Source organism: Clinocottus analis, unplaced genomic scaffold (assembly GCF_023055335.1).
Source record: "Clinocottus analis isolate CAN_PGR_092001 unplaced genomic scaffold, fCliAna1.0.p SCAF_11, whole genome shotgun sequence".
Classification (NCBI taxonomy): domain Eukaryota; kingdom Metazoa; phylum Chordata; class Actinopteri; order Perciformes; family Cottidae; genus Clinocottus; species Clinocottus analis.
Window position 1 is genome coordinate 7995048 of NW_027175832.1, and position 14729 is coordinate 8009776.

The 14729-nt window shown below is 44.4% G+C and overlaps 1 protein-coding gene across 1 annotated transcript; it reads left to right on the forward strand.

The window, feature by feature from the left end:
* Positions 1-4151: 4151 nt before the first annotated feature.
* Positions 4152-13530, forward strand: sall2 (spalt-like transcription factor 2). The gene is made up of 4 exons (XM_068571613.1): positions 4152-4474; positions 6156-6302; positions 8212-12035; positions 12220-13530. Exons 2-4 carry the CDS (start codon positions 6227-6229, stop codon positions 12532-12534), a joined length of 4215 nt encoding a protein of 1404 aa, XP_068427714.1. The 5' UTR covers positions 4152-4474; positions 6156-6226; the 3' UTR covers positions 12535-13530.
* Positions 13531-14729: the final 1199 nt, after the last annotated feature.

Consider the following 14729-nt stretch of genomic DNA (forward strand, 5'->3'; position numbering starts at 1 on the left):
AAGGGGAGGGGAATTATTAGGTAGACTGTTCTCAAGAGACTTGTTATATTTCTTTTCAGTGAGCACACTGCACCATTTAAACCACCGTGACATCAGCTCATTTTGTTTTTATGTCAAATATTATCTTCTAAGATCATCTTTTTTTAAAAACTGAAGCGCCGTGGTCCTGTTTAACACATACTATGTGACATTGTGAGTGGATGGAAACAGAGATTTTCTTCAGTCTGTGGTAAATGTCACATGCTTCCCTGACTTGTGTTTTGGGGCATGTACCACTTATAGCTGCACGAGCGCTGCTTTACTTTCACTTCCTCAAAGTTTTAACTGATTGTACATTTCCAGGGCTTCGAATTTACATGACCAAAAGAGGCGGGTGAGAGGTCAGTATTTTTTCCGTAGCCCTTAAAAACCACTAACACGACCTCAGGCTGCAATTATTAATATCCTCATGTAGAAAGCAAAGAGGTAATCAGCCACATGAAGAGAGATTGAACAAGAAATAATTCACTGTATATGTATTGTTTACATTTACACACAAGTGTGCAGATTATGTATCTAACGGGCTCCTTCTGAGATCCTTTACTTTCTCTCTAGTGCACCCATGAGGCCAACCTTTGTAGTTTTAAGAGATCCATTTCAACAGCTGACGGATTTTCATGAGATTTTGTTCACAGATTCATGTCCCCCTCTGGATGAAGTGTCATACCTTTGGTGAAGACCAGTGATCTGTTTCAGTTCAAAGGAATAGTGTAACATAAGTTAATTTAGTGTCTTGCTAAAAGTTAGCTGAGAATGTTGATAGCACACTCATATCTAAATGCATAATTTGAAGCAGCCACTTAGCGTAGCATTTTGAATGTAGGCAGGAAGAAACACGGTCAGGCTCTTTCCAAAGGTGACAAAGATCCCCCGAGCCAGCATTAGTCTTGCTCAGATCTCCCAGTAAAACCACAGTTTCGTCTTTATGCTACACTAGGCAAGCCATCACCTGGTAATTTAAGGATAGTATATACATTTACAACACCTTATTTTACTCAACAATGTACTAATGAAGAGGACAATGAGATAACAACATTAATTGTTTGCACAGTGTACATACTTTATGTGTATAGGTTCAACCCTTGACTATTTGAGAACGATAAAATGTTACTTGTTTTATAGTTTTGCATTTCCTCACCGTGGGATTGGTGACATATCTTCACTGCATGTTTCACAAATAACTAAATACAGACCTGACTTCACATCAAAACATTACTTAAAACCTCTCACTACTCCACTGAATGAAAGTAAATAACTACACAGTTTATGTGGGTGTTTTGTGCGCTAGCAGGAAATGACACACAGTATATTGTCCGATAAGCACGACTTTATCAGGCTCTCCGCTGAAGCCAGTCAAACGTTGACAGGATATATGGGAAATAGCGATAAAATACAACTTCTCTGTGAAAATCATCAAAGCTGAAAGCATCAAGGTCAATGCTCGACAGAGATGGGATACATGAAAGAGCGTCACTCCTTTGTGGTAAGGATCCTGTCGATTACACAAACACCATGGGTACTGTCGTAGACTGTGATAGTCCTTCCAGTACTAGTCTGTCTAGCCCGCTACGCTCTCCTGCGTCTACTCAAGAAGAACAGAGCAAATACAATCCTGCCATGAACCTGATCCTGTCAGATCTCATTGAGATCTGGACCTCAGTTTTCTTTCTCCTGAGACGTTTTGTTGCATGTTTTTTATTGCAACATGTTACTGATCTGCCAGGGCCCGATGCATCGCACGACTGTTGGTTCGCTTGGGACCTTATTGGTGGCTCCAGTGTGGCAGCGCACATCGACCTCATTACTGTCCCCACCTTTTGTGGACAATGTCTTCCTGGTTCACACCAGATTTTACTCTTTGTTTTTTCCTTTCATCTCTGGGGAGTGGGACACTCACAATTCTCTTCCTCTTTTGTTTCAGGAAGTTGACAAAGGACCAAGGTCAAGGATTTTTCAGGCGTCTATCTTAGCACTTTGATGGGCTCTATTTGTTCATTAGGAGGGACATAACGGACATAGCGGAAGCATTTCACTGCTGCGAAACCCCTCGATGAGCCTCGAAGACTTTCAAGACAAACTAACAGACATTTCCAAAATAGAGACAGCTTTCTAATTAGTTTGTTTAGGAAAAAAAGGGATGTAAGAGGGATTTTCCATCACATCCCTTGTATTGTGACTGACCTCCGAATCATCTTTTTCTTACATGACGTGCCAAACTGCTTTGAAATCACCTCACAAATAAGAGATGTCCATTCATACATCGGGGCCCATTGTCTGATTGTCTTCTGCACATAAGCTGAAGAAACTGTCTTTATAGAGGACTGTAGTTTTTAATTAGAATATCTTTGCTCTATACCTGTTTTTACTGTTTTTATTTAATACATTAAAGGAGTCAAACATTAAATCCTTTAATTGTTTAAAAAACTATATATCTACACTTACGGTAAATGTCAGGTGGACCTTAGCCACATATCATTATGAAGTACTCAAAGCTAATTACAACATGTTTTGTCTTTGAGAGACACCTAGTGGCTTCACTGATGCAGAGAGCACATCATCTGTCCGCCGCAGTGAGGAGACGTGGAACAACTGACAGGACAACGCGTCCCATCCATCTATTGAAAATGAAAATGTGTAAAGTTGGAAGATAGTCCAGGCAACCAGGTGGTCAATATCATTAGCTGTCAAATTCAGTGACATGCTGCTCCTTTTACCGTGCAAATGATAGCTGTAAAAAAAGAAATTAAAAAAAGAATTGACATTCTCATCAGTGTCAGTTGAACTTTGTGTTTAGTGCCAAGGAGGTTATGTTTAAATGTTTATGAGGGTTTGGTTTGTCATGATGGAGTTTATTCAAAGTCCTTTTCTACAAAGCGTCCCTATCGTTGTGTTTCATTATTGCTGTAAACGTGTGATGGGAGCTGTTCCGTTTATATTAATATCATCGTCAGAGAAAGGTGTTAGGTTCAAAGATTATTCTGAGACTAGCTTTGTATTGCATTGATGGGACATAAACTATCTGAAGCAGTATTGTTATCGGTGGAACATGACAGGTTTGAAAACAAATGACCTTGAGCAAACAAAAGTCTCCCACAATTCATAATAATATTTTCTCCCGAAGAAACTTAGAAATAGTATATAGTGTTTCACATTGTTTTAACAACACACAGATCAAGCGGAATGCTGAAGTTGTTCATGGGACCGTAAACACCATTCAGATTATTGGCTTTGTTCTGTATATGTTCAGTATATTGTGTCCAAATGGCCCATTTAAGATAGTGAAGAGGTACGTTGTCTACATCAGTGGTTCTCAACCTTTTTTTCAGTGATGTACACCCTGTAAAATATGTTTTTAGCTAAGTACTGTGTAACCAGCGCAAAGTACAATGTAACACACAGCGCTGTGCCACCAGGGTCTGGTGTGATATAGAATATATAAAATATACAATTCAGTTTATGAACTTACACTTATATTTTATTGAATATTTATTATATAACAATATTTTTGAATGGATGCTAGTTTTACCCCCATTTGACAACCACTGGTCACGACGGTTGTATTGAGGGTACATTTTGTCTGTTCCATACATTGTGAGTCACGGCCTCCAAAACAGCTCAATAAAGACATCACTGAGAACCCCTGGCATCTAAAAGGAACCACGTGCATCACCAACAATCCAATATCCCAAACTATGTCTTTACTTATAGGACTAAATTTGATTTTTTTTTATATGAAAAATATGAATTATGATTGTCTGATATAATAACTGTTTGCATGTTGGGAGGGAGGGGGGCGTCAATCATGCACACCTGTGCAATCCTTAAATCCGCTTTGGAGCGCTGTGAGCCGGGGCCTGCTCTCCTCTGTGAGATGCACACTGAGAGCCAATGTGGAGTAAAACCGTGGTCACAGTTTTCCCCCAGAGGACCGTCTGGCGGCGAGGGCCATTAATTATAAGAGACAGCGAGACAGACAGCTAGCCTGCTAAGCAGACAGACAGACAGTTCCGCAGAGAGCGCAGACAGGCCTGACAGGAGCAAGGCCCCGACCCAATACAAAGAAAGGAGGAAGAGCGGCACGCACGGCCAAAGAAAAGCGAAATAATCCTTCCCCGTGTAGCGAGTACAGCCTGCAGCTATCTGCACCGCCCCTGCTTCTCCTGCTGCTGCCAGTGGACTATGAGTAAATACATGCAGGCATAATAACCCTTTGTCATAAGAGAAAGAAACGCGATTTTGCGACGGGGATAAATAATTGAAAAAAAAATGCGTCTGTCCGACTGCGCATCCCTGGGAGTGAATAGGGAATTGCTGCGCCAGTGTCCCGGCTGAGAGACGGAGCCGATCTTACCCAACCTAAGCTCCTGAGCTGTTCTCCCCCCCTCCCCCGTGTCATTACACAATATCGCTGCCAAAAATCATCGTTTCAAACATGGTAAGTTGTTTTTTTTTTGTTATATTCACAGCGGTTGTGTCGGCGACGAGCGGCCTGTGGGGGAAATGCACATCCGGGACTGTATTTTTTGGAGTCATAATATTTTATGAATCATAACTTGTTATGATGTGGGAGCGCGCGTGGCGTGCAACAGGTCGCCGTACAGTAGCGGGGACGCGCATCCCACCGCCGTGTTTTGCGCTCGTATGGAAACATTGGTGTTGAAAAACCGTCCGACCGTCGCACACGCGAACATAATGGCAAGATGGCACGAGAAATGCGTTGTTGGCACAATAGAGTTCTGGGGGGAAAAACAACAAGGATATTCTCTCTTTTTTTGGATGTTTGGCAACTATGAGAGTTATGACTTCTTTGCTCTTTGACAATAGTATCGCGTAGCCGACGCGACGATGCGCATGTTTAAGCCGACTTGTTTATTCGGTTTTTATCATTTTTTTATTGTGCGGGAATCACTGCTCGGTTTGCAAAGAAAAGTGTCCGTCGGTAGAGAAATAAGTCATATTAAATGAATCGGACTCCCACCGTCCTATAAAGGGATACCTCGGCTATTTTTTAAAATAATAATTCCCGCACACATGTGACTGCTTCCTTGTGACGATTTAACAGTCAGACTTAATGTCAAATCTCGAGTGGATTTTATTATTCTGTCCAAGCCTCAGTGAAACAGAGACGAGGGGAGGGGGGGAAGAGAGAGGGGGGAATAATTGTCCTCTTCACTCTTGCTGTGTCTTTCTCTCAATACCTCTCTCCACGTGGTGAGCAGTCGGGATGAGGGCGAAAGAAAAGGGAGCATTGTGCCTCCAGTCAGTGGCCTTATGTGTTGGAGAGGCTCTGAGAGGGTGATGCTCACTCAGCTGTGCTCCCTCTACGCCATTGTTGCAAATTCCACCTCATTTCAGCCGCGCTGTTTACCGAGAGCTCACACAGGAGCCTGTTTTTAGAGGCGGCCCGGAGCACTGTGAAACCTCACACACATCCCGAATATACTTGGATATTAGCATGTGTGACAAGGTGGCCTCCGAGACAATATGTGTAGTTTCACTTTGAAAATAATAATAAAAAGAAAGAAAGAAAGAAGAGAAAAAATGAATTAATTTGAGCTGGCGTCGGGTTTTACGTCCACCTGTGCGCACAGTTGCCTTCTGTTACGCACAGGGAGATGCAGGCGGTGGCGTTCAGATTTTATAGGATCATACCAGTAATCAAAAGCTCAGGCAAGGGCCTCTTTATGTGATGAACTTGAGCGCCAATGTATGAGGGTTTACCAAAGAGAGGCAGTAGACTCTTGGCTCAAAAGAAGGGGTGTTCACTCGCCATTTGAATGTAAAGTAGTGGATGAACAAGTGAGGTGTGTGTGTGTGTGTGTGTGTGTGTGTGTGTGTGTGTGTGTGTGTGTGTGTGTGAAAGAGAGAGAGAGAGAGCTGTGTGTGTGTGGAGGGCCAACGGTGAGTTTTGAAAAAAAAGGGAGACTTGTTGAGAGAGAAAACTGTCACACATGCCTCTTTGGCACTTTAGTTCTGTCTTTCTTTCTCTGCACCACAATGCCACCAACGTGGACACGCTTTGAGACTAATCAATCCGGAGCATCCATTGTCACATTTTTGGAACGTTTTTCTTCATTTTCTCCCCTGTAAGTAATTTAGATACCTACTTTTTTCAGTGCGCAGGGAGACAGAATAAAAGTTGTGTGTTGGCCAATGCGCCCCTGCGTCGTTCCCATCCTGCAGAAGCATGTCCCGTCGGAAACAGAAACGACCCCAGCAGCTTATGAACCCGACCCTCGGTGCCTGTCGGATACTTGAGCATGGTGAGAAATATACTGAGACTATATCAAAAGAATACGGGTTATTCAGTGGGATTGCATTCACATCCGTTGGGAAGTCTAGAACTAAAACAGTAGCTCATAGGTATGGTATATTATTGTATGGTATATCTACTGTAACATTCTTACGAAGGCCTTAAACTGATGATTTAACTTCATACACTAACTTTGTGACCTTTTGAGGGCTTGTTCAACTTCATATGGGTTAAAGTCAGTTTTGAAATTTAAATAGCAATGTCCTCATTGACAGTTAAGACTTGTTTTTTTGTTGACAAGGGCTATTCATTTAATCTCCATACTCATTTCTATATGGTTTCTTACCAGAATTATTAAAGAGTTAAATAATTTAATTTGCATTATGTTAAACACTTAGAAAGAGAGGGCTTGTTTTAATAATTGGCCTTCAGTCTTTAATTCATGCTCTGCGGTTGCAGCCATTAGCTGCTTTCTTTGCCCTGTAAAACCCAAATGTCTTCCTTCACTCCTCATTGCTGCCAGATTCAAAGACACAGACCACCCAGAATAGGAGGCTATACAGTTAATACCCAGATAAATAATTGGTGAAAAACAATATTAGTGAATTGGGAAAATGTGTTACGAGAAGCAGGATACAGGTTTTGTAGGAGCAAAGAGATGTACATGAGAATGTAAAGGAAAATGAAACTTTGTGAGGCACTGTATATGGTGTTCTTACTGCAATAGCATTAGACTCCATTGTCCCCTTTCAGCTTTGTTGCTGGGCACTGAAGCTTGAACATACCCGTGAAGAAGTGTGTATATGTGTGTATGCAAGTGTGTGTGGGTGTGTACGTGTGTGTGTGTGTGTGTGTGTGTGTGTGTGTGTGTGTGTGTGTGTGTGTGTGTGTGTGTGTGTGTGTGAGTCTGTGTCTGTTCACTCCAGTTACAGGAGTAAGGCCCATATTGTGTCACAAAATTGTAGCTTTTAAGCAAACGGCAGTAAGTTTTGTATGTGTTAATGTGAGCACGAGCAACCCTGTGCACACAAAATGCTTTCTTTTGTGTCAGTGTGCTGTACATTGACAGGCTGTGTGTCAGCCTATGTGCTTTCACATCCGTCTCTGTGCATTTTTGGGTTAAGTTAGCTTGTTGATGGGCTGAGTCATCGCGTCTATCTGCGGGGCTGTTCGTTTTTCTTTGTGCGCCACCTCTCTTCCTCTGCCTGGCCCTAAACCGTATCAGGAATGCAACCTCAGAGTGCTTAAGGTCAAGACTGCCAGCCAATCAGGCACCCAGTACAGTGTCCAGTACCTAACCCTTAGCGCCCCATTGGGCTACTGGGGGAAGGGCTCTTAAGGAGATGAAAGAGACACAGATTGAATGGAGGACAGAAGAAAGACAAGGAGGGCAGGGATGGAAGTGTGTGTATGTGGCTTCTTTTTATTGGGGGTTCCATTGTCTTGTGCGTGTTGCCCTGGAAACAAGGTAGACACCTCTACGGGTGAGCAGTGTATTCTTGTAGATCAGTGTGTGTGTGTGTGTGTGTGTGTGTGTGTGTGTGTGTGTGTGTGTGTGTGTGTGTGTGTGGAAACTGTGGCAACTGTGGTCAGGAGGCGACAGTTGATGAGGACGGACAGGACAAAGAGGATAACAGTGGTGGACTATAAGTGGAAATTAATCCCAAAGGTCAAAAGTCATCTCTTGGGCAACCAAAATATTTCACTATCTAGACATTAAGTAGCCACCTAATAACATCTTTTATTTCTCACTGAGCGTTAACATGTTTTAAAAGTGGGCTGAGAATTAGATTTGTTATATTGCAAAAAATATATTTTTTAATAAAGATTGTAGACAATTATGCAAAGGTTGATTGTTTTGTTGTCATTAACTATGATGAAATGACATTACGTTTTTTTTTCTTCTTCAATTTCCCTAGATGACAACTTGGCAGTAAAGTCAAACTCCTTTCCATTTATCCTGGATTCTCTTTCGTGCTCTCCATCGTCCTCTCTTCAAAGCTCCCAGCTGCCCCTCGCTCTCTTTTCATCTATTAAGGGCTCTCAGACCCCCTCTTTACCCACTGAGGATCCAGCGCTATCCTGCTCACTCAGCCCGTCCTCTCACCAGTCCCTCAAAGACCCACAGCCCACCTTCTCTCCTGACTTCCCTTACTGCTCTCCCTCTTCACAAACTCATCATCAACCTGCCCTTCAACTGTCTGGTTGCAATTCTGCGTCATCTGCAAGTGCCCTCACCCAGCCCTCTCGAAGCGAACACATGGCTTCACCAAAGTTGGGGCTGTCAGCCACTACCACCACCTCTTCTTCCTCATCCTCGTCCTCTGCCTCCTTATGTCCCCCACCGCACCCTGGAAGCCCCAGCCGTGTGCCTGAGGGCCCCCCAAGTCCCGTCACTCCCACTCCCAGTCCTGGAGTGACATCTGCCTCAGCTGCACCTTCTAGGGCCCAATTGAGCATTGCCCTGATTCTGGAGGAACTCCGGGTGCTTCAGCAAAGGCAGATCCACCAGATGCAGATAACAGAAGAGATCTGTCGGCAGGTGCTCCGCCTTGGCGGAGCGTCCTATACCATAGACACGCCCTCCCAACATCTTCTCCCTCCACTGCCTCAGCTCTGCCTGGAAGGCAGCAAAAGGGCACCCAGCCCAACTACCCAGCAAACTGCACCTCAGCCACCTCAGCCTCTCCTGGCATGTTTCTCCTCTCTGCTACCTTCTCAGACAGCCAATAAACCCACAAAGCCAAGTAGTTCCTTGTCTCAAATCCTGCAGCCCCAGAAGCCCCAGATGGAAGGAACGGGAGGGGCTCATGGTTATTTGAGGGTGAGTTCTCGGCCCTCTGCTCCCTCCACCTCTTCCTCTGCTGTCATCTCCATGGCTTCCTCCAGCTATCCGCTAGGCTTGTCTTTAGCTTTGCCCAACCGCTATCTTCATGAGAAATCTTCAAACACCACTTCAGTGAGTGGGCACAGTGGCCTGTCCTTCCTGAACTCATCCCTCCCCACGTCAGTATCTATGGTCACAAACTCCCAAAATGCTATGCTGTCTTTCTCTGGAGTAGCAGACTCTTCCTCTGCGTCCAGCTCCACCAATACTGGGCGCCTCCAACATGGCTGCCGCTTTTGTGGAAAAATGTTCAGCAGTGACTCTTCCCTTCAGATACATCTACGCTCACACACAGGGGAACGGCCCTACCAGTGCCCAGTGTGCCTCAGCCGCTTCACCACACGAGGCAATCTCAAGGTGCACTTCCTACGCCATCGTGAGCAAAACCCAGAGCTCTCACTTTCACTCCTGCCCCCTTCTTTGTTTGGGGTAGCATTAGGGGCCGCTGGGGGATCTGAAATGGGACAGACCATGAGCGGTGGTGGTAGTACTAGTGGCATGAATATGATGCAAAATAAGCCAAAAAGCAGGAATGAGGATGAGACATGTGGAGATAATGTTGAGGTTGGTGGAACAAACACAGGCTTTTCTCTGGGAACCTCTGGAGGATCTACCCCTTCTACTCTACCCCTGCCACCTAGTGTAGACCTGGCTTTGATTTCTCACTCTCTCCTGCAGCTCAATAGGGCTACAGCTGTAGCAGCTGCAGCCTCTATCACCTCCGGCTCATCCCACTCTTCCTCTACCTCCACGTCTTCTCTGGCTACTTCCCTCCTCAACAATCCTTCCTTGTCATCGTCTTCCGGCATCACAGGGTTATTCAAGGGTGCTAAGCAGCAGCACTTTGATGAGAACACTCCCCCTCATGCCCCAATGCTTTCTCCCGCTGCCTACTCCCAGCTAGCCCACCTGCCTAAACTCCTTTTCCCATCGGTCTCCACTTCTTCCTCTACCTCTGCTGCACATTCATCCCTCTACAACCACCCAGCCTTGGGCTTGCTCCGCACCTCCCTACCCTCTACTCCTGGCTCCCACCAACTTGCTTCTTCAAGCCATTCTCAGCTTTCTTTCCCTTTCTCTTCGTTTCCCAAAGCCCCAGGCCAACCCACCACCACTCCATCTGCACTGCCTTCCTCCTCAACTCCTACATCTGAAACCTCTAAGCTGCAGAGGCTGGTGGAGAAGTTAGAGAAAGCGCCCCGCTCTTCTTCTCCATGGACTTCTTCTTCCATTTCCTCTTCCATGCTGGAGATGTTATCTGGCAATGCCACTTCCTCTTCAAGTCGTTTCACAAATGCCAGCACTTCGACTACATATGTAATGGCATCCCCACCATCTTCGACTCGTGCTTCCACCTCGGTTTCAAACTTCACACACGAAATGGTGGCTGCCCTAGGCATGAGTGCCAATGGAGCGAGTGCCATCGCGGGGGGCTTGCTACCATCACTAGGCATCACAAATCCAGTTGGTAACCTGACAACCAATCAATGTGGGGTGTGTCTACGGGTGCTAAGTTGTCCCAGAGCTCTGCGTCTGCACCAGGCTACGCATCTTGGAGAACGCCCTTTTCCATGTAAGATATGTGGTAGATCCTTCTCTACTAAAGGCAGCTTGCGGTCACACCTGGCCACCCATCATGCCCGGCTACCCAATGCACGTGTCCAAAATTCTTGCCCACTGTGTCAGCGTAAGTTCACTAATGCCCTAGTGCTTCAGCACCACATCCGAATGCATCTTGGTGGACAGTTGCCCACAGATGGCACAGACGATTCCCCACATGAGATGCTAGCTGAATCAAATGCCAAACCCTTGTCACAATCTCAATCCCAGTCCACTGACCCAAATACTGTCTCTAGTAAAACTCCTCCTCTAGCAGGCCACTCTAAGAGCCCAGCACCAAGCTCAGAATTTCAAACTCCAGCAGTAAGTGCAGTCCCTGCATTTGGCAGTACAACATCTGTTGAGTTTACCAAAAATCCCAACAAGTCTGGGTCCTCCAGCCCAGACCTCATCCCCCCGTCTGACCTTAGCCCTGACCCATTCATGAATCCCACCACAAAAACTCCACCACCAGGCAGTGTAGAACCCCCACTCCTTTGTGTCAGTGCCCCCTTGCCAGCATCCAAGCAGACGGATCCGGCTTCCCCAGTTGGCAAAGACAACCACGTTGAACAACAAGCTACTGCTGATATCCAACTTACTAAATCCGCACCCTCTTCAATCTCCTCCACTGTTACAACAGCTAATGCTATGGTTGTGGACGGTGGAGAAGATGAAGCTTCTACTGCCTCCGAAGCTTTCCCTGGCTCCAGAACAAACCTGGAGGACATGCAAAGCACACCTGTCCATGGTGACCCCTTTGTTTACACCTGTCCCAGTACCTCCTCTGATCTCATCCTGGGTCAAGATGTTCCTAATATTATTGCAACACCAACTTTGGAATCTGAGTCAGTCCCCCCAAGGCCCAAATCACCAGAACCCATGGAAGAGGACCAAGATCAGTCTTCTCCACCAGCGACACCAAAGCAAGACCAAGCAACTGTGCCTGACGAGGACCCCAACGTGACATCCACTTTGGAGAAGGTTGATACCATTGCTGCGGAGGTAATGGGTGTATCACAGAGACCTGCCACTTTTGTGAGGGAGACACGTCAGAGCTTTCATTTTGGTTCTTATGGGAGGGAAGACCGGGGAGAAGCTGTTAAGATTAGTGGATTGGCTTCAACTGAAACACTGGATTGTTCTGTCCCCATCAACCTTACCCCAACCCTCCCATCTCCAATGTCTCGCCCTGAGAAGAAGACTTATTGCTGTGCAGAGTGTGGAAAAGAGTATGCCAGTCGCAGTGGACTGAAGGTGAAGACAAAACACTCAGTGCTATAAAAATAACTTGAACAACATATGTTGGAAGAGTACTTGTTGTATTACATTTTTTTCCCAGGAGATTCAAACAATACTTTATAGCTTTATCACAAAAGTAAAGCTGTAAAATGAAAGGGATTCAGTTAATAATTGCTGAAACATTGCTTTATCTTCCCAGGGTCACATGAAGCATCATGGTGTGGTAACTAAAACGATACGTCCACCAGCCCGGAGTAGTCGTTCCTCCGTTGACCAACTTCCTTCTTCTACATCAGCTATGACTTCCTTAAATATTCCGGCCACCAGGAGCTCAGCAGGCTTCTGGAACCAGTATCAAGCTTTTCTCAACACCAGTAACGAGCCAACTGATGACCCGACTGCTGGCGGCCAAGAAGATAATGAATCTGCACGGTCGGCAAAATCGCCCATTCGATCTCCAATGGATCCAAGAGCCGCTGAGGAAGCTGGGCAAGAGTCTAGTGAGGAGTCATAACTCGAGTCAGCGTGATTGGCTGGATAATGTTCTGGTGTTTTCAATTAATGTTTACCTTTTGGTGAAACTGTATGAACATTTGCATAGTACCTGCTTCCTTAACACATTTCAAGTAGCCCGTCCATTTGATAGTCGGAGTAATATGTTTGTACGTCAAAGTTATGAGTCAATCAGCTTGGTCTTGTGGTGTTAAAAAAAAGAAGAAAAAAAGACAGCTAATGTACAAATAAAGATGAAAATATTCAAGAAGTAACAAAGTCCAGTTTTTGCTGGCTTTGATTAAGTGACACTACCAATTACTGGCTGAAGTTGTTAATAGTTTGATGCACATTTTAACAAAAAAAGAGTATCCCTGATGTATCAATGTTTCATATCAGACCTGGGTCAAATATATATACTATATATATATTTTAATATATATATTTGACATTAGCTAGTTAGTGAGTCACACGATTGTGCACTAAAATAATAGTTTAAAATAATTAAATGTCGGTATGTAAACATCTCGGTACTTGTCGTGTTGTGTGCCATGTACCAAATCTGATCCAACTGGCACCAAAGGAGGCTCAAGCTAACCAAAATGTTATTTCTTTGCAAATGCTTCCTGACCTAGGTCTGTAATCTGTTTCCTATCTAAAAGATGCTTTCCTTCATTCACTTGTGTGAGCACACAAGGCCAACAAACTGAATGTCTTTCTGTGGGGAATATTATGTTTTTAGTCCCGTTTTGTTGTTCAGATCAACTACTCACTCATGTCATTGTGATTTAGTTTTCACTATATTGTCCTGTCAAACCAGAAGCACAGCTGCAGTGTTTGTGAACCCAGTGAGGACATGGTCTTGTGTGTGACCTTCAGCTTTGTGAATATTATGATTGTTGTTTGGTCAAAAGTAATATCTGTAACGCTTTTTAGTTACTAAAACTTTAAGTTGCTCTAAATATATCAGAAGTCTGTGTCTGTTTGTTGTAAGCTGTACGTTCAGTGCTCCATATTAAATAGGAATTTTGAAAAGATATCTGGCTCCGTCTTGTTTGTGCTACTTTTACACAACAAAATATATTGTAACTGGGGTTCGGACTTATTTTCATTTAACTCGGCATTAAAACAAGCTTGCAGACATTTGTGCGTCCACAATCCCTGACAGTCACACGTCATTGATCTCTGCTCTCTGCCAAGACATTAAGGCTCCCCCTCTTGTGTCACATTAACAGAGGAGAGTGGAGGAGGCCAGCTGCCTTTCCTCCGCTAAGGCCAACTCAGCAGCTGAGCTACAGTACATGTACACATAAAGTTGGTAAAAGAAAATTTGTGTGACTCAAGTCTTAAAACGTTTTACTCTATGTACTTACACATTTGTCAGCAGCCATCCTGTCATGTAAAATCTATAGTTGTCATTACCAAGAGTGCTACCGCATGCTTGTCAATGAACACACAGCCTGCAGTTAAGCTGGAACCAAACCAACCTCGACAACACATATTTCCCTCTTAATGAAAGCAGAGTAGCATGCAGGAGAAATTGATCCAGGGTCAGTGTTATGCATGACTGGATGGTGGGAGGCTGTACACCTCATCTGTCTTTAAATGTGTGTGCAATGTGTGCATTAGAGGGCGCAATTCCCCTTTTTAAATACAATGTGGCGCTGCATATTGTATGCAGTTCGTTTGGGCCTTTTTTTTAACAGCACACAGTTATCAGTATTAGACAGCATCAATTTGTGGAGTGTTAAATACATTAAGATAAAGAAGAGCTGGCAATTAACTGATAATTGGTCCGTCGTGTATAACGCCCTAAGCAGTTCAACAGAAATAATAGTTTAAGAATTTGTGGCTATTGCCTTGGCCATGAACAGAAGAGTATGGGTACACACTTTTTAAAGTGAAAAAATGTCTTGGATTGCGCAATCTGTTATCGAATGTGTCGATAGTTGCGCTCTCTTCTCTGCTAATAATAATAATAATAATAATAATAATAATAATAATAATAATAATAATAGCTTTCTGCATTTGATGGAGCAATAAGGCATTTAATTACAGCCTGAGAGTAAAAGCAAACCGTGCCAAGTCTAATGTGAAGGTCACCCAGTTGATTCCAGCCTAGAGGGGCGGGCTGAATAGGAGGGGGAGGTTTACAACGCGCTACTTTCCAGCTAAAGGTCTCCGGGGAGGATCAAACTACCACGTCTGCATCGGGAA

What these genes read in the sequence shown, in the direction of transcription:
- sall2 (XM_068571613.1), top strand. Translation starts at nt 6,227, where the DNA reads ATGTCCCGTCGGAAACAGAAACGACCCCAGCAGCTTATGAACCCGACC. An exon ending in CTGTCGGATACTTGAGCATG is followed by an intron (nt 6,303 to 8,211) that starts GTGAGAAATATA and finishes CAATTTCCCTAG; the next exon opens with ATGACAACTTGGCAGTAAAG. An exon ending in CCAGTCGCAGTGGACTGAAG is followed by an intron (nt 12,036 to 12,219) that starts GTGAAGACAAAA and finishes TTATCTTCCCAG; the next exon opens with GGTCACATGAAGCATCATGG.